At 40.8% G+C, this 20257-nt stretch overlaps 1 protein-coding gene across 3 annotated transcripts in view; it reads left to right on the top strand.

The window, feature by feature from the left end:
• LOC139475013 (uncharacterized) overlaps positions 1–20257 on the top strand; it is a 139797-nt gene that overhangs the window by 109097 nt on the left and 10443 nt on the right. For 2 of the 3 annotated variants that reach the window (XM_071258227.1, XM_071258229.1), the window contains 3 exons: positions 15976–16091; positions 17204–17276; positions 18761–18874. In XM_071258227.1, coding sequence (XP_071114328.1) covers positions 15976–16091; positions 17204–17276; positions 18761–18874 — 303 coding nt within the window. Of the gene's footprint in view, positions 1–8594; positions 8763–15975; positions 16092–17203; positions 17277–18760; positions 18875–20257 lie in introns of those variants that run through there. The other variant, XM_071258228.1, reaches the window with a different exon arrangement.

The raw sequence follows: 20257 nt of genomic DNA, 5'->3' as shown, positions 1-20257 counted from the left end.
AAACACACACACACACACACACAAACACACACACACACCGACCGCATGGCAGCTTATCATATGGAGACAGACATCACATCCACCCACCCACATAAAATATAAGAATGACGGCTGATTTAACATATGTTATAGATAATCATAGTAATGCACTTCATATTGTCATCAACGTAAACTGTGTGGCCACACTTATTATTTCATCGTATAGAAACACACACGTGCGACTCTTATAGTGGCCGTGGGGGATATTACTTTACCGACATTTCCCATAATGCCGTCCATTGAATATTTTTTTGCTGATCCATTTCTTTAATTTTCACATGCAGTTATTTTATCTATTATACCTAGAAATTTTCAACATTTTGTTCGTTTGTTGTTTAACGCCGCTCTCAGCAATATTCTGACTCGCTCGCCGAATGACAAGGACGACGCCATGTTTGTTTATAAACACTGATGAAAGCAGTTCCTACTTGACAATTAATATTTGCATCTCTGTCCGCATATGACCCCAACAGATGTCGTTTTTATCCTTTGGCTTTTTCCTGCCGAGAAACCTACCCATTATATGATAAATTGTTATATTTCCCTTAAAAAATTACAGACCGATTAGATAAATGTCTTTACTTTATAGTCTCGTATACCATTTCTGAGAGTCTCAGTAACCCGTAACCTAATTCATTGGACAATAGGAATGGACTTCTTTGTAAATCTTATTAAAAAACTAAATTTCTATAATTCCTTTCAAAATGTCTTCGGGAAATAAATTCAATCCTAATTGCTTGTAAAATGGATGTTGAGAGTTTGAGTCGGCTGTTCTGCCAGGTGAGACTAGAAATTCGATATTTGTCCAGGCTCTTAGTTCAAGGAGGAATTATATACATTGTAGTTATATAACAATTCCCTGTTTATTAAACTGTCTGGTTGTTATCAATCCTGCGTTATGATTTGAGTTATGTAAATATATACCACATATATACACAGACAGACAGACAGACACTCACACACAGAGACAGACAGACACACACACACACAGACACACACACACACAGACACACACACACACACACACACACACACACACACACACACACACACACCGACAGCATGGCAGCTTATCAAATGGAGAAAGGCATCACATCCACCCACCCACATAAGATATTAGAATGACGGATGATTTAACGTATGTAATAGATAATCATAGTAATGCACTTCATATTGTCAAGTCTCGTTAATCCGACACTCGTTAATCCGACACTCGGCTTTATCCGACACAAATGATGGGAACCGATTGATTCAGTGCTATTTAGTCCCGTTAATCCGACATTCTCGCACTCCGACTCCGACACACCTAATTTGCAATAATCATAGTAATGCACTTCATATTGTCATCAACGTGAACTGTGTGGCCACACTTATTATTTCATCGTATAGAAACACACACATGCGACTCTTATAGTGGCCGTGGGGGATATTACTTTACCGTGAGAAAGCGCTAATACGAGGCGAGAAAGCGATAACACGAGGCGAGAAAGCGATAACACGAGGCGAGAAAGCGATAACACGAGGCGAGAAAGCGATAATACGAGGCGAGAAAGCGGTAACACGGGGCGAGAAAGCAATAAACAATATCGCTTTCTCGTCTCGTGCTATCGTTTTCTCGTCTGGTGTTATCGCTTTCTCATCTCGTGCAATCGCTTTTTCGTCTCGTGTTAACGATTTCTCATCTGGTGTTATCGCTTTCTCGTCTCGTGTTATAGCTTTCTCGATTATCGCTTTCTCCTCTCGTGCTATCGCTTTCTCGTCTAGTGTTATCGCTTTCTCATCTCGTGCTATCGCTTTCTTGCGGCCGTATTTGAAGGCGATAAAGCGATGTCCCCTCACGGCCACCATATCGCCACCTTATCGCGCAGTGCAGCCAACTCGATAAGAACGCCATTTCCCGGCTTTCATTTTTTGCAGTCTGCTAATAATTAACATTTGTGGTGAAAACATTAACGACACAAAACAACTCAACTTACAATGGCCAGCGACACAACATCGGTTATGTTTTACAGATGTTACCTCGACCCCACAATGCAGCTGTGGAATGTTTAGTGTCACGTGATTAACCTAAACCAAATTTATGTAAATACTGTAAGGTTAGATCCTATTTATTGTTGCATGGAGTTTGGATAATCTCACACTGGACTGATGAATAAGAGCGACTTCTCTAACCCTAAACGTCCTAAACTATAATGCGTACAACGCATTTTGTCTCTGAAGTTAGGGCGGTGGCAGTTTGGTGGAACAGCCGATCAGGAAGCCCGATTTGCGGGATTTCAATTTAAAGGGGCACTGATCTAAAACAATTCCCCGGGACTGGTTGTTGCCTTTGTTATTGTATTTTCCCCGTGAATACCCGGATGATACGCAACGAAACTGAGCGAGAAAAGAGACTGGGCTACCGTCTGCAAGGACAGCTAAATTAACTTGGAGGCAATATTTGTTTTACTCATTGTTGAACACCGATTGGTTAACCGTGATCTATAAAGATTTCGACAAAGGGCGCATGTCAATTAATTTCTTCAGCCTAAACAAACAGACAAAAAGAACGGCCGAGCTCATCGGACGTCGTCATTTGGAAATACCCCTGATTGTTATTGTTTAATAATAAAAAAGTATCCATGCAGTGAAAGCATTTTCGGATTTCGGATTGCGTCGATAATACGATTACTACTCCCTTGTTGTCATCCACGTTTTCTGTTATAACCCTACACGTGTATTTGTCGTCATTCTCTTGATGCTTCGTTAATGAATTTATTACAGGTATAATTAGTGGTAGCACCGGTCAGATTACCTGACAAAGATTCCCATTTGGCATTTATTGTGTCTGGGGTAATTATTCAATCTAAATCCAGGTTGGAAGTGAAGTGAAATGTGTCATCAAAGGATTAGCAGAAAATATGTTGATTGATTAATCACTGTTATCTTGCACAGTGGAAATGTCAAAAGTGAGTATTTACATGTCTAGGTTTACTAAAACAAAGGGAATACACTCATATCATGACGTGAAGTACTGATGTAAAAAAAAACATACTTTGTTCAAAGGGTTAACCGATAATACGTTGATTGATTGCTCATTGTTATCTAACTCAATGGATTTTTTAGGAACCGTGGACATTATGAAAATAGTTGTCACGTGGGCTTTCTCAGACGACCTTTGAGACTTGACACCTATGTGAAACACCTGAAACAATCTAAGTGAGTGAGTGAGTATGGTTTTACGCCGCTTTTAGCAATATTCCAGCAACATCACGGCGGGGGACACCAGAAATGGGCTTCACACATTGTACCCAAGTCGGGAATCGAACCCGGTCTTCGGCGTGACGAGCGAACGCTTAAACCATTAGGCTACCCGACCTCCCCTAAACAATCTAAGTGATCAGGTGAGAAACGAATACGGGGTATAATATCCCGAAACGATATTAAAATATTTGATTGTTACTGAGACACGTGAAATCGAATAAGTTTTCTTTGTACAGCTGCAGATGAGTGGGATATTGTTCCTGTATGTGGATATTCACGGATACATTCCTCGAACAAGGAAGGTGCCTAAAATTATGCACATAAATTTGGTAGGTGTAATTATGATATTTACAACCTACCTAATTATATCCTTCATTTGCTGTAGCATTGGACAGATTCATTCTTGTTCCTCTACGTCTTGGTTGGGAAATTCTTCGATGCGCGATAGACGTTGTTTTCACAAGTCTTTTCCTTTGTAAGCGAGTATATACTATAGTCAATTTATAAAATGTGATTCTCTCAGGCAATATCTAAAATGTGTAAATATTTCAGTTATTTTGACTGAAAAATCTGTCCATTTCATTAACAGATTGACTAAAATTGATTAAGACGATCAAAAGGGCCTAAAATCATCACAATAGATTATTATGTAGGATTACAAGCCAAACAATATAGAAATGTACTTTTCATCGTAACATTTTCAGTCTCTTGGTGATGATATTAAACATAAAAATGTTTAGAATTCGTTGTCATTATACAGATGGACATATTTTTCAGTCAATTTGTAAAATAACTGAATATTCAGGCGTCTCATAAATTTCCTAAGTGAAAATTTTGCAAATTTTGACTGTAAAAATATAAAGACGACAAAATAAGCAATGCTCAGGAGAAATATTTACTTTGTGTTGCAAGTCAAAATAGTGTAAACGAAAATCGCACAATTACCAAGCAAATGACTTTTCAAAACTTCGCCCCCATTACCGATGCTACCCACAAAAATACCTACATTTCCTTGTCATTTTGTTGATCAATGTGACCATACGCCCATATACTATCAATAAAGTGACAAATGCGCTTACGAATTGCGCAGCACAGGTCGCGAACTAGTCGAGGTTTCTGCTATATCATCCGGGCACTCACGGGAGAAACAATAACAAAGGCAACAACCAGTTCCGGGGAATTGCTTTAGATCCCTTTAAGGTGCCTCTTATTACAGTGAGTGAGTGAGTTGGATTTAACTCCGCTTTAAACAGTATTCCAGTTATATATATCACTGCGTGTCAGCTTAATGTGGGAGGAAGGTCCGAAGTGATGCAGGTCTCAGACGTTTACCAATTTGGTGAAACCCACGAGCACGGGTATGGTGCTGACAACCTAGAAATATAATCGGGGCGAAGCGGGATCTTATTCTAGATTTGACTCGAAACCCATCAACAAGAAACCCTACAAAACACAATGTTAGTCTTAAATTCGGCATACTTAAAAAATAAAGTTTGCTCTCCCACTATGTGTACATGTAGTGTAATAAAGTATAGTTTATATCCGAACTATTAAAACACTATGACATGAGTGTCAACTTTACTTTGTTAATAACAATTATAAGTCAGTACGTGAATTACTTGAAACTATAGCAACACTATACTGATCACCAAGCTTTAATGACACACTTAGTAACTATAATAACACGTACATCAACAGCAAGTAAACAATTGATTTGTGTACACATTTTCATGTATGTAAATACTAACTTATATTATATAATTATATATATAGTTACTATATTTTTGTTAGGCGAGCGCTTTTGAGCTCCAACTAGCCTCAAGACATACATAACGCATCCGTTACGTATGGCCTGAAGGGAGTTGTTGGAGACAGCTGTAGCATATTAATTCACTCCTTATTTTTAATCTTTATACTGTCTGAGGGTTGAATTATATTAATTTGAACTTATATAAAACAAACTGGTGCGTCCTCAGTTAACCATGGTATCGCGTATCTATCTGGTACGATAAACACCTTGGAGCCAGTTGCCACCATAGCCTTATTTCGGAAGGGACGTCAGTATTGCCATCTCTCCAATCACAAACTTAGCACAGAATTTGTCTCGCTCATGAAAAGTACTTGATTGGAAGGCCATTTGCAGGGTTTACAATGCATTGAGTGAATTTCAATTTGTTTCATCAAAAAGCCAAAACGAAACAAAAATACATTGACAGCCTGAATACATGTATGTTCTAGTATCACGATTTCCATCAGGGTGAGCCCAGCATTATTACATTCACTGACTACATTTAACGTAGTTTATGCTGGAACTCAACCAGATCCAATCAATAAACATGGCATCATTCATGCATGGAGTCCCTGTGTTGATGATATTGGCTTTCCTGTTAAATACTAATTCCCCAAGGGGGCACGGGTGGCCCAGTCGTCAAAGGCGCCGCGATTCGTTGTGCAGTTGCGTCCCTTGGACACGCCAGAAACCTATGATTGTGGGTTCGAATCCCGGTTCGCCCCGATTATGTTTCTAGGTTTGTCAGCACCATACCCGTGCTCGTGGGTTTCACCGAAGTGGTAAACGTCTGAGACTCGCATCACTTCGGGCATCACTCACCCACTCTCTAAATCCCCAATCCGTCCCTTTTCCACAAATTAATTTTATCTATTATCCACACCTGGTGTACAAGAGTGATGGGGATACGCTTAAAGTCAATATATGTGCTCTAAGGTATCATCATGTTTTCGAATAAAAGATGGCGTTTCTGATTTTTAATGTCGACGTCGGTACCCGTCAGGGATGTGTTTTGAGCCCAACACTTTTTATCATCTTTTTAAATGAACTCAGTGATGTTGAGAAATATGGTGGTCAAGGCATATTCATTAGTAGTGAGATACCACATCTATTTGCATTTGTTTACACGGGCGATGTATCGTTTGTTGCGGTCAGTGCTTTCCAGCTGCAAAAGAAATTGAATGTTGACAATTTCGATGTATCCACTGGAATGGAAGCAAATCTTAACAAAACTTAAATCATTGTGTTTCGACGAGGTGGAGTGTTGAAAAGCTACGAAGAATGGCACTTCAAAGAAGAAGAAAATGAATTTGAGAATTTGTATAAATAATTAAGAACAGGTTTCACCCCAAGTTGTCGTGGAGTAAGACCTTCAGTAGTCTAACAGCTCAAGCAAACAAATCAATCAGATTCGTCAACTACTTTCAAAAGAAAAATGAATACCTATCATTTCAAGAAGCCTTAAAAATATTTGACTCTTGGAGAACATCATACATCAAATTAATTGAAAATGTCAACAGACTCTTCTGTAAACGGTTTCTTCGATACGCACTAAATAATATTGTACTTGGGAAGTGTGGCAGACTCCCTCTACAGTCTATCTAGGTGGCAAGAGCAGTGAAATATTGGTGCAGACCTTTTCATACTGCCACTCACAGATTACCTCGCCAAGCCTTCTTAATGCTAAATTCACTTCATGAGATGGGAAGAGGGACATGGACTACATCAAATTTCTAGTTACAGCAAGACATCGGTGACATAATATTATTCTATCAGATCAGATCAGATAACCTGAATCAAAAGTGACATCTTTCAATAGAATTATCTTCGAAATGTAATTACTTTGTTCAGCACAAATCAGTGTTGAATACAGAACGTTATTTAACAAATGACATTCCATATTACATTAAGATTTATATAAGTTTGATGTAATACTTTTGGAATTACACAGCTAGACTCAGCTGAACGATTTTGCGATTTCTATTTGACCTTTAAGTATATAGATGAATACCATGTGATGTTTATATGTGGACGATTTGTCACTATAAGATGAAAATACATCTCGCCATTTCACACCAACTATCCATCTCTTATACAATTTACACTGCTAATGCAAACAGGTGATAATCTTGTCATTCATAAATTTGGTTTATTCTTAGCAAAAAACTACAAATAAAGAAATACGTAATATCTTTTCGCCATGAATGAAATTGCTACATACATAATGTATTGGGTATATGTGCTATTATAGTAATATCATGCTTATTTACATCCAAATGTTACTACGGTACTGTACAAAGTGGTATAAAACTTAACAGAAACTTAACAGTATCGAGAAGAGAAGGTACATGCTGTGATGTGCGCAGTACATTCACTATCGGGTGATCATAACTTCGGATCTTGAGGCAAGAAAAAATGTGAGGTGAGGGGAAATTGGGTTTAACGTCTCGTGCGGGGCGGTCGGGTAGCCTAGTCGTTAAAGCGTTCGCTCGTCACGCCGAAGACCCGGGTTCGATTCCCGACATGGGTAAAATGTGTGAAGCCCATTTCTGGTGTCCCCGGCCGTGATATTGCTGGAATATTGCTAAAAGCGGCGTAAAGCCATACTCACTCACTCAAGATTACTACACATATATAGCGACGTGCATGCGCGTGTGTGTAGAGCTGCTTATACTAGCACTGACTGATGCCGATTGATAGTGCTAGCCCCTTAATGCCAAGCGCCAGACAGGGTAACAACAAGTATTATCTTTAAGGTCTTTTGATATGACGCGGCCGGGGATCGAACCCCGGACCTTCAGTTCACCGCAAAAGAGGTCCAGGGTACAAGAATTAGGTGGTTTCCATGTGTGGGCTGGGTGATTGAGGATTGGGTTGTTACGAAGTGTGACCTGTCTGATTGAGGATTGGGTGGTTTCACTGTGTTACCTGGCTGATTGGGGATTGGGTGGTTTCACTGTGTGACCTGGCTGATTTGGGATTGGTGGGTTTTCATGTATGGACTGGGTGATTGAGGACTGTGTGGTTTCACTGTATAAACCTGGCGATTGAGGATTGGGTGGTTTCACTGTGTAACCTGGGTGATTGGGGATTGAGCGGTTTCCGTATATGACCTGGCTGATTGGGGATTGGATGGTTTCAATGTGTGACCTGGCTGATTGGAGATTGAGTGCTTTTATGTATGTGACCTGGGTGATAGGGTAGCCTTTAGGGGAGGTAGGGTAGCCTTGTGGTGAAAGCGTTCGCTGAAGGCCCGGGTTCGATTCCCCACATGGGTACAATGTGTGAAGCCCATTTCTGGTGTTCCTTTCTGGTCCCGTGATATTGCTGGAATATTGCTAAAAGCGGCGTAAAATCATACTCACTCACTCTGTTTCAATATTGCAGGCGTATACATTATGCTGAGTCACACTCCATGCTGATTTCTAATTTTCTATGACATGCCGCTACATGTATCCAGTGTCATGACTCGTGTCTATATAAAGACGTAAACAATAGAGTTACCTCCCTTCACTCTGCCGCGATGGCTGATAAAGTGCCGGTCATAGATTTCGCTGCCTACCGATTGCAGATTAGTGACCCCGAATCTGTTTCAGATTCAGATTTGGAGACACTTGCAGACAGTTTTTATAATGCCTTAAGTACAGTTGGATTTTGTTACATAAAGAACCACGGACTATCCCAAGACAAGGTAGGTTGCACTTCCTCGACACGAACGAATCCCGCACATGTCGGATCGTCTGCACTGCAGCCCTACGCTACAGCCCTCGTCTCTATAGCCACCGAGTTTCATAACATTGTATTTAGAAGCTACTGTTTATTATGAAACTTCTTGTTATCGATTTGAACGTTGGAATAAATATTTAAATATATGTTTGAACTTTCAGTTTCATTTTGGTCTGGTTTTCGTAGGCGGAAAATGTATCGCTAGCGGAACTAATGAGTAATGTGCTTTCAAAACACGTTCTTAACGCCCGTTTGTGGAAGCAGTAGCCTATATGACATGTATCTATACAGCAATATTGGCCAACATTCAGTCATTTGGTTCCCACGCATGTACAGATTTACAACAGGCCACCAGCCTCCTTTACAATCTAACTGGGTTCATACGCGGTGCATGTCGGAGATCGGCGTGTCGAGAAATATCCAGATGTATTCCCAGTCTAGATTTATAGTCTCGTGGCGACTCGCGATCGGCCTTGTTTACCTGACCCGAGTAGCACTAAATGGGCATGCGTTGTTAATTACACATTGTCGATTATTTTCTAAATGGCTGTTGGATAGCTATTGATTTCCCCGATATGCGAGCGTGTCGACAGGTTGGGTTGGACGCGTTCTCCTTACTTCAGTGTAGAACATGCGTCATTATGTTGACCAACATTATTATTGCATGTCATTCAGATCTTCTGATTATATATGTACTACTGATAAAACATTACAAAGTAGCCAAAGTATTTTGATAATCCGATTTCGTTTTGAAAACGAGGTAAAAAGTCTTCAGACAAAGCGCCTTAAATCATTTCCTATGTTTTATATCAGTGGGAATTAATAACAAACGCATTTGATCAATGTACATAAGAGTTTCACATTTATTTATGTTTATTTTTTTATTTTTTTATTTTGTGTGTGTGTGTGTGTGTGTGTGTGTGTGTGTGTGTGTGTGTGTGTGTGTGTGTGTGTTAAAATAGAGGTTGTTAAATATATAAATATAGATATACAGAAGGGAAGTGGTTACACGCGTAACCTGGTCTTAAAAGGACTGCCGAGGATTACTTTTAAAATGTTGGTGTTAAGACCCCCTGGGGATTCTGGGTGAGAATAGGTCCCCAGCAACCTATGTTGGTCGTTAAAGGCGACTAAATGGACCGAGTGGTCAGACGGAATGACTTAGTTGATTAGGTTTTGATGTACTATGTCGTAGTAGTCGATACTAACAGCGTGGATCTATAGTACGCAATAACCATTAGTAATGTGTCGATACTTGCATTATATAAACTGTATTAGTTGCAGCAAGTTATTAAAATACACGTGGCATGTGCCGATAGTTATTGCACACTACTGTTTGATCATCGCCCAGGCCAGCACATACCGATAAGGCCACATTACGTGATTGTTTCGTATCATTGATCCATAACTTATCGTGCATTCATTGCTGAATTATATGCGATATTTGGATTTAAACGTAAATCGATACAGACCAGAGGAAACTGATTCAGACTATAGCTGCATTAGCTTTTATATTAGATTATGCCAAACAATATGCAAATCCCAACCAAATACTTGCATTAGTCCGTTCTTTTCTGATTTCTGAAAAAGCGCGTTTGCTTATAAACAAGAGAAAAGTCCGGTCACGTGATATGCAAATTAACCTGTGGCAGTGGTGTTATGCGTTCGTCACCACTCGCCCCTTTCCGTAACCTGCAAGAAGACTCGTCCCCCTATCGATGAATGTTATGTGCGAAAATACGACAAACCAATCAGAATGCGCGTATGACTTCAAGTTATTCGTCAAAGAATCCCTCAGAAATAATTTTTGATTACACATGTCATGCATCTAAAAATATACCCAAGACACAGTTAAATGTGTTCAATCATACTGACTGTATAATTCCGCACATCCCGATGTGCTTCAAATTGCATCTGAAATATATATAATGTATGGGGATTTTTTGGTGAACCATTCCGCAACGAGTTGACAATTGTTTTAGGTATGCCCGTTTGCGCTAAGACGGAACCCAGTCGCAAAAATGGCCATGAGAGGGGAACGAGGCGCTATTCGGCTTGTCCCGAATGTGGTGTTATGCTAAGTCAACACTGCGCCGGAGTGTGTTGATAGCACTGTTTGCGAAGAGTCCGTACGAAATAACGTCATATTTACGCTTCGTCCTAAATAATCAACATGACGTCATCTATTGTTCATGACGTCACAGTCGTTTTGACGTGAAGTCGTCCAAGCAATATAATGACTGAGCCTTTCACTCGGAATATACCCACATTTGAATTTAGATTGCATTCACAGTACAACAAGGTGACTATTCGTTATCCTAATATTATGTAACACTATTCAGTGTACGCATGGACTCGAGGGGATGGCCGACCTATTGAGAATATCACTGTATTAGATCATGTTAACGTGAAGTGAACAGCTACACTCATGGAGGTTACAAGCCACAGACCGTCCCCGATACCTGGACAATGGGCAGTTTACAGAGGTTAATGACCTTGTTTATCATCAGTCTACTGACTCCCCCAGGAGATATCGCTTGGGTGAGATCTTCATTGTAGATATCGCTGGAGATGAAATGAAATTGCATCAAAATGCTTTGCAGACCATTGTGACATCACTGGTTCCCATGACGTCACAATCAAATGACACCACTAATGGCTCTGCTACTGAAGCTGTCTGCAGTACTTTTTACACTAAGACATTGCATATTACTGTCTACTAACTGAAAACGTTGGAAGAATGATGTTCGATGATAAATATAATCTCAACCGGCCTTTTGTCTTTTGACATCAAATATATCAACAGACGTTGTTAAAAGTGGGAAAACTCCTCGGAAAGCCTCGGACTTTTTCCACTTTTATCAACCGGTTTTGATAAATTTGATATCAAAAGACACTCGGGTGAGATTCACTATTTATCACCCAAAGCTTGCTTCCACAGGAGATATCGCTTGGGTGAGATCAAGCGATATCTCGTAAGATACATCTCCACATTTTTATGTCATGACAATGCTTATAAGACCATTGTGTCATTATCGGTTACCATGACTTCACAATGAATTGACATCACTACTCTGAAGCCGGTTAGCTGTCCATTTTACGCCTTTTATCCCCCTTGTTTGAAAAATACTGAACAGCCTTAGTTTATATTTTTTTTATTCACCGAATTAAAGGCATCCAATGGCAATGAACCTAAAGTAATATATAAGTAGCTAAACTCCCATTTCCGAATTGCAGCAGACCGTGGTTGGGGGGGGGGGGGGATATTTATAAATAAACAGAATCTCAGTTGAGACATGATAAACATGGGAGTCCAAATAAGGTTTGTTGCAGTTACAAGGACGCATAGATGCAAAACAGTATTTCCGCTTGTTTGTATTGCTTATAGCAGCCACATTAAACCATTTTTATTTCTTGCCAGCCGACTTGTAGTGAAGGAAAAAACTGCAAAACCCATTTTCTTGTATAAATATGGTAATGTAAGTTACAAAAAGTGTGGCCTTATCAAATTTTAAAGTATATAATGTATGCGAACAAATATAAATGTGACATTGATATACAATGTGGAAAGGCAATTCGATCCTGGCGGTTTGTTGTCATTACTGTAGGGGAGGGGGAGGCATTTATTACCGACATTATGACTGTTTAATGCGTTGTTTCAACTGGTGCCAGGTGGGAGCGTCAGGTCATATGTATGGGGTTCAGTAGACTAGTAACATTTGGTTGATCGGCATCCATCATTGGAGTCGGCGACAGATGGGTTGTAATGGGGCGCTGTAATTGGTTTCATTTAATTATTGATGAATTACAAATTGCCTCATTTGGTAATTTCATTTTATGTTTTGTTTGTTTGAATGTTGGGTAACGCGGCAATCAACAATATTCCAGCAACGTGACGACAGCCTGTAAATAATCGAGTCTGGACCAAAGAAACCAGTGATTCATATACTGAACCGCAAAAGAAACGTCACCCCAAGTAACACTGCATAAAATGTTGTCATTTAAATATCTGGGTAATTTTTGTTTCTAAAATTTAACAATATCTTGTCTGGAAAAATGAAATTCAATGATAAGAAAACAAAGCAATAAAACCGATCGCCCAAACGCATCACGGCAACTGTCATGGTAACCCGATGCAAGTGAGTTCCGTGCAAATTGAATCGACGTTGCACGGCAGTCATAAATGCACATGGCGGACACACGAGATACTGATACAGAGACAAGTGTTGTGTTTCACTTTAAGAACGTTTGACACTTTAACTTCAGCCTTGATTATCAGTTTTGCCAAGTATCATCTTTTTAATATGTCTCAAAGTATGTTTACAGTGTTTGGACAAATTAGGTTTCTCACGTTTCTTTTGCGGTTCAGTATATTATGAGCAAGTCCCACGCGTTATGTATCGCTATCTTCCAAGTCACCGAGCCTGACTTACTCTCAACATCACCGGACCCGTGGAGATCCGGGGAAGAATAGGTCTTCAGCAGCCCATGCTTGCCGTAAAAGGCGACTAATGGGTGGTCATGCTCCCTGACTTGGTTAAAGCATGCCATAGTATCAAAATTGCGTGGATCGATGCTCATGATGTCAATCACTGGGCTGTCTTGTCCAGACTCAATTATTGCCGCGAAAAGCTGGAATATTGCTGAGTACGGCGTTAAATAACAAATAAACAAACTAACATCACAGAGTGCCCGGCACCTCTTGTGTTCCGGATTCCACCACTAGGTGAGAAACAGTCAAGTCGAATGCAGTTGTATTAGAGTACTGATCGCCTGACCGTCCGCTGAGTCACCAAGAAACTCGACACTACATGACATGAGATTGATGACGAACAAAGACACCGGGGCTGTATGGTATTGGATTGTGTGGTGCTCCCTTGTCGAATTACAAGTCCCAGTTTCAACTGACCATATATAGCTTTAGTTATAGCTTCCTACAGCGATTAGGAACACATGTAATACAGCGTCTCAATAGAAGCTCCGCCACTTTCGTTCATATCTAAATGTAGTGAGGGAAAGCGTTGGGTTTGATGCCACTTTGAACAATATTCCATTTATATCAGGGCGTGTAAGCCTAATGTAGGTTTCCTTTTTGGTGAAACCCCGGGTATGGTGCTGACAAACCCAGACACATAATCGGGGCGAGCTCGGATTCGGACTCACGGTTATTGGTTACTGATGTACCTACGGGATGCAACTCTGTACAGCGAATTGCGGCTCCTCACACGGCACGGCCAACCGTGCCCCTCAACATGTAGAAACTATACCAGCTTCTGTGCTTTAACAAAATAAGGTGTGGTAGCCTAGGGTTTCTATGTTCAACTGCTTCAAATTCCCACGTGGGTGCTACCGCGCTTCCGAAGAAACTATGATCAAGTCTACATGGTCTACTGGCTCCACTGCTGGTTTGCGCACTTGTAGGCTTAGCGCTTTCAGTTAACAAGCAGCCTGTGAAGATCCGGGGTAGAATAGGTCTTCAAACTTGCCGTAAAAGGCGACTATGCTTATCGTAAGAGGCGACTATGCTTGTCGTAAGAGGCGACTAACGGGACCGGGTGATCAGACTCGCTGACTTGGTTGATTGATGTCAATCACTGGATAGTCTGGCACAAATTCGATTATTTACAGACCCCCGTCATACAGCTGGAATATTGCTGAGTGCGGCGTTAAACAACAAACAAAAACGAAAAAAATTTTCACAGACAGCAGCAGAAGAAAAAAAAGAACAAAACACGGTGGTATAAATCTGTTTTTGGATAATGTAAACACCAGTCTCGTCAAATCAACGGGACCTCTGTGAGTACATTAATAGTAAAAGTAAGAGGTGATATAATCAAACTGAAAGAAAACGCGAGATCACATAAGCATAAAGTACACGTAGACACGTAGACCTACACTGAATAAACTATTTATATATTGTTTGATAGGCATTACTTAGAAGTTGACAGATGACAAGATAGACACAATTTTATGGATAACAACTTCTTTAATACTGTGAAAAGCGACGCTTCGGTATAGATCCTTATACCGTTGTCAAGCAAGACTGAATGAGGGACATAGTACAGAATATATATAGTAAGTGGAGGATTATAAGCAGAGGAAATATTTATACTCTAAAGGCTTGAACATGTTAAGTCAGGGTTAAGTGTTAGAATGACATCAGCAAGGTTTCTTGTTGGTGTTGAATAACAATGATTCAACTGATGATACAAGCAGTAACTTAACATTTACGTACCTACTATTGTTAATAAGTCATGACAAAATATCGATGATCCTCACTGGGACACGTGGCCATTCTTTCCTTTGGAGACCTGTTCTGACACTTAAGCAAAGGCAACTTGATGCTTCGTTGTCATTGTAGTTGTATGGAATGAGACGTCCGATGTCGAGGCCACAACCAGATTTACAATTCATGCGCACCTGTTAAGACATTCGTCACCACTCGCCCCTGATATTCCACTCAAAGCTGTGAAGATTCCGGGGTAGAATAGGTCTTCAGCTACCCATGCTTGTCGTAAAAGGCGACTAACGGGATCGGGTGGTCGGGCTGGCTGACTTGGTTGATGCATGTCATCGATCCCAATTGCGTGGGACCCGTGAAGATTCCGGGGTAGAATAGGTCTTCAGCAACCCATGCTTGCCGTAAAAGGCGACTATGCTTGTCGTAAAAAGCGACTAACGGAATCGGGTGGTCAGGCTCGCTGACTTGGTTGATGCATGTCATCGATCCCTACTGCGCGGATCGATGCTTATGATGTCAATCACTGGACTGTCTGGTCCAGACTCGATTATTTTACAGACCTCCGTCATATAGCTGGAATATCGCTGAGTGCGGCGTTAAACAACAAACAAACAAATCTTGCAAATGTAACCTGTCTTAGTTATATGAACATATGTGTGTCCTTGTAAAACTGCCATTCAACGTCAGTCAACGTCTTTCACTGTCATTCATACTTAACAAAAACAGGGACGGATCATGCATATCTTTGGGGATATTTTTTGTGGTTAAGACTGAGCATACAATTTCATAATTAAATACCCCCAAAGTACTCATGATCCCAGATTGCTTTTGTCTGGTATATGAGTTTGCTTATTAAGGACAGGGAACGTAAATATGACGGCAACCTGGTCTTGGTATGTCTGAAAAGTACGAATGTGTGTCAATTTATGTTTTTTAGGTCGATGACTTTTTTAGGGTTTCGAAAACCTTCTTCAGTGAACCGAGGGACGTGAAGGAGGCGTGTGAGTCTCCGACTGGTAGATTTAATGGCTTCCAAGCACTCGAGAAGGAACGGCAAGTATCTAAGCTAGATATATATAAAACTAAGTGATTACTTCATCGAACATTTTCTACATGAGCTGTTTATGTCTAAGTGCCACGCAGATTGTGTCAGTGGTTAATCTAGTCATTCAGGACATACACATGTTTTTTTCTGATTTGGTTTTATTCGCATGTCCAGCAATTTCATGGCGTTATCCGTCCGTTTCAAATGAAATTTCTGGGCAGCAAATACTCAATAAAACCCGCAAATCTGCAAACGCATGCTGTTTGTCTCCTAATTGTCCCTTAATAATATTAAGCAATTTGTGTTGGTAGTACTCTATGCCGATATATCACAACGGCCCATTCAGTGTAATCTCCCTTGGTTGCCCGTTTCTCTCTGTCTTATGTTTGGTGAATTAGTTTTGCGTTATCCTTCTGGCTGAATAATTAAAAGACCAGCTGAAACAGATAGTGTGTATACACTCTATGTGTGACAGCTTGAGTACACCTCTATTTTGAGTCCGTGGTCTAGTGGATAAAGCGTCTGCCCGGTGAGCAAAAGGTCAATGTTTCGATCCCCTGGCCGCGTCATACCAAAATACGTTTAAAGATGGTACTTGTTGTTACCCTGCCTGGCTCTCGGTATCAAGGGGATAAAACATGAACTCGAAGACAGTGTGCTGTGCGTGAGTGGGTGAGTATCCCTGCGACATGCCCGCCTCCGTGGTCTAGTGGTAGAGCGTCCGTCCGGATGTCCGGAGAGCGGGAGGGCCGGGGTTCGGTTCCCGGCCCGCGTCATACCAAAAGACGTTAAAATATGGTACATCTCGGCATTAAGTGTCTAAAACAAGGAGCGGTCGGCTCGGAGTCAGTCTACCGTGTCTGAGAGGAGTACTCACGTTAAACTTCGGCATGGTGTCTGCGTGGGCTAGCACTATAAAATCGGCATTAGTACGGATAAGTACAAGCAACACCCCACCCCCACCCCACCCCCACACGTGCATGCACGTGGCTATAGAAGTTCAATAATCATGGACGCAACATTAAACCCCATTTCATCTCACCTCATATTGAGTTCTCCAGTACTATCTCCCCAGTGCTTGCGTTGTTCTGCTGGTCACGTAGATCGCCTTATGTTCCAGGCTGACTCCGTCGAGGCCGGGGGATCTGAAGGAGACCTTTAATTATTCATCATGTGACGATCACCTCAACATTGTAAGTACGAACCAAACATTCCATTCGTCACCTCTTGACCTCTTGAGCCTGCAACAAGAGCTCTTCGGCTTGTCCCGGAATAACACGAGTTGGTCACGAATGCCAAACATTCATTGCAGTGAAGCGCTCACAAAGGTTGTGGAATAGGCTTGCTTGATTGCCAGACGGCTTTGACCGCGTAATGACACACCCACCCAAGAATAGCAAGGGCCTCCAAGTGTCCACATGTATTGTAGTATTTGGATTGTTTCGAAAGGTCTCCAGCAACCTTTGCTGATTGTTTGAGGCCAATACGTGGCTTGGTTTGTCAGGCTTGGTGGGCTGCATGTCATCATCGCAATCCGGAGCGTGAGAATTTGTTAAAAATATAAATCACTGTCTGATCCAGATTCGATTGTTTACTGTCCGGCCCCACACGACTGAAAAATTGCTGAGTGTGCCTCAACACAAACAAACAATACATAGATGCCACTTGCATTATGTATATATTCTTTTGGTTTAAACCGCGATATTCCAGCTATATGACGGCGGTATATAAATAATCGAATAATCGGGTTTGGACCAGACATTCCAGTGATTGATATCATGAACATCGATCCACGTAATTGTGGTATACGATGACAAGCATCAAGTGAAAGGCGACTAACGGGATCGGATGGTCAGGCTGTCTGACTTGCTTGATGCATGTCATCGATCCCAATTGCGTTGATCGATGCTCATGATGTCAATCACTGGATTGTCTGGTTCAGACTCGATTATTTACAGACCGCCGTTATAGCTGGAATATTGCTGAGTGCAGCGTTAAACAACAAACCAACCAACCAAACCCTTTACTTGTATAATGTGTCGTGATAAACGTATCGTTATATTGCTGAAAGAGGCATGGAGCCACGCTCACTCACTACATCGGTTCCTGTAAAGGTCGAGGGCCCTGTTTCACAAAGCGATCGACTGTCATTCGCAAAGCATATACTTTAACATAGATTTACGACAGTCCAGAGCTACAGAGACGCAGATTATTTGCATAAAACACTATTCAAAACCAAATTACTTTCAGTTAACTTGTGAACAGAAACGCATGCATTAAACGAAAAACTCAAAACAGCTTGCGTAAATACCCATGAAGCTTTTTCAGGATGCGTACAAAGGAGCTAACTTCCGAAACACAATTACAAGCTAATTTACTTTCCGGGTCAAGCCTATATATGTAGAACAGGTATATACATCTGAAACATCATTTTATTTTTTTAAAATCTGAAAATGTTCAATAATTTTGGGAAAAAAACAAATAGTGATAAATAGATTAGTGAAAAAATATTGGTTACCCAATGAAAAATGTAATAACCCAATTAAAATAGAAACGCTAGAGTAAAAACTCAATTGCTGAAAAAGTTATCTTGGGCTCTGCAGTCATACCACTACGATTTATGATGTGTCTAGGGAGATTTTCATGTTTCACCTAAAGATATTTCCACTTGTTTCAGAAATACCCCGACAGTGTCCCGGGTATGGAAGCAGCTTTTTCGAACTTCTTCACCCACGTCACACAGCTAGCCCATCGGGTCCTGGACGTGATGTCCATCTCACTGGGCCTCCAGGTGGGTACACACTGAAGGAGTGGTTATGGTTCGTGGTTATGAGAGATGGCTTCCTATTGTTTCCTGGCCGCTACGACTATGGTAAGTCTATGTTAAGGTATGGGAGTAACGATCACCTTAGCGCCGCTACGACTATTGTAAGTCTATGTTAAGGTATGGGAGTAACGATCCCCTTAGGTCCGCTACGTCTATGATAAGTCTATGTTAAGGTATGGGAGTAACGATCACCTTAGCTCCGCTACGTCTATGGTAGGTCTATGTTAAGGTATGGGAGCTACGATCACCTTAGCTCCGCTTTGTACAACGGCACCCTGGTTCCAGCTGGAGGAAACCACGGAGAGCTTTGACCTATGTAACCTCAGATTACGCCAAAAGTAAGTAAGTCTTTTGCAATAAGTGCATAGCATCCTGCTATCTACTCTAGACATTGCGTCAGGCAGGGTTCGCACAAAGTTCCTGCAGGGAGTAGTGCACATTACACACATTTCATTGTGTAACATGAAATAGACACGCGTCAGCACTGTACTGTATTGCGGATGGATGTGAGAGGAGGAACATGGTGAAATATTGACGATGTTGGTTTACAGACTATTTTCCAAAAGCTTAATGATGGTCAAAATGGAATAAAAATACATTTCAGAAACATTCCTCATGGTAATTTCTGAACTAAAGTAAAAACATATTTTTTTCGAAATGCCAAGTCGAAGTGTTTATTTGCTTCCTGTTTAGGCGCCGTCATATAGCTGGAATATTGCTGAGTGCGGCGTTAAACAACAAAACAACCAACCTATTTAGGGGAGCTTTGAAGTTCTGAAATTTACCTCGGAAAGAAAAGCAGACATTTCACACTGATGAAGAAATGGGTCTGTGAATCCGTAAGCAAAGAAATTAAAACACCTTATTGACATGCTAATATAACAGTCATATCTGGTGTTCCATAAATGAACGACAAAGGAGTATTGTATTTCCCTCGTTGACTATCGTGTGATCTGCAGTTGTCCTTGGCAACACTGGGTAGGCATACGTGACAGTCATTTTCAGGGTTCTTCATAAGATTAAAGGATGGCCGGTGAAGCGAAGCGCACATAAAATACATAGAAGACAGCTCTACATCTTTCAACGTTATACATCTGTTTACTCTCTAATTAATGCATCTAATAACAGGATATTGTGTTGATGCTGGGTACATGTACATGTTATTTGGCCAACAGATTTAAAAGTAAACTGTTGGGATAATGGCGAAATAATGTTTCTATTTTCGTCAAATTATGTTCACAAGAAAAGTGCAAGTTAATATTTTTTTTCAATTTTAACCAAAATTCATTAACAGCTTTCCAAAAACTAGGACATGTGAAGTAGACCCGTGAAGATCCGGGGTAGAAT

Source organism: Haliotis cracherodii, unplaced genomic scaffold, assembly GCF_022045235.1.
Source record: "Haliotis cracherodii isolate W230 unplaced genomic scaffold, xgHalCrac1.p SCAF_3, whole genome shotgun sequence".
Taxonomy (NCBI): Eukaryota; Metazoa; Mollusca; class Gastropoda; order Lepetellida; family Haliotidae; genus Haliotis; species Haliotis cracherodii.
Note: the sequence above shows the minus strand (reverse complement) of the source record. Positions and strands in the feature narration are given on the sequence as shown.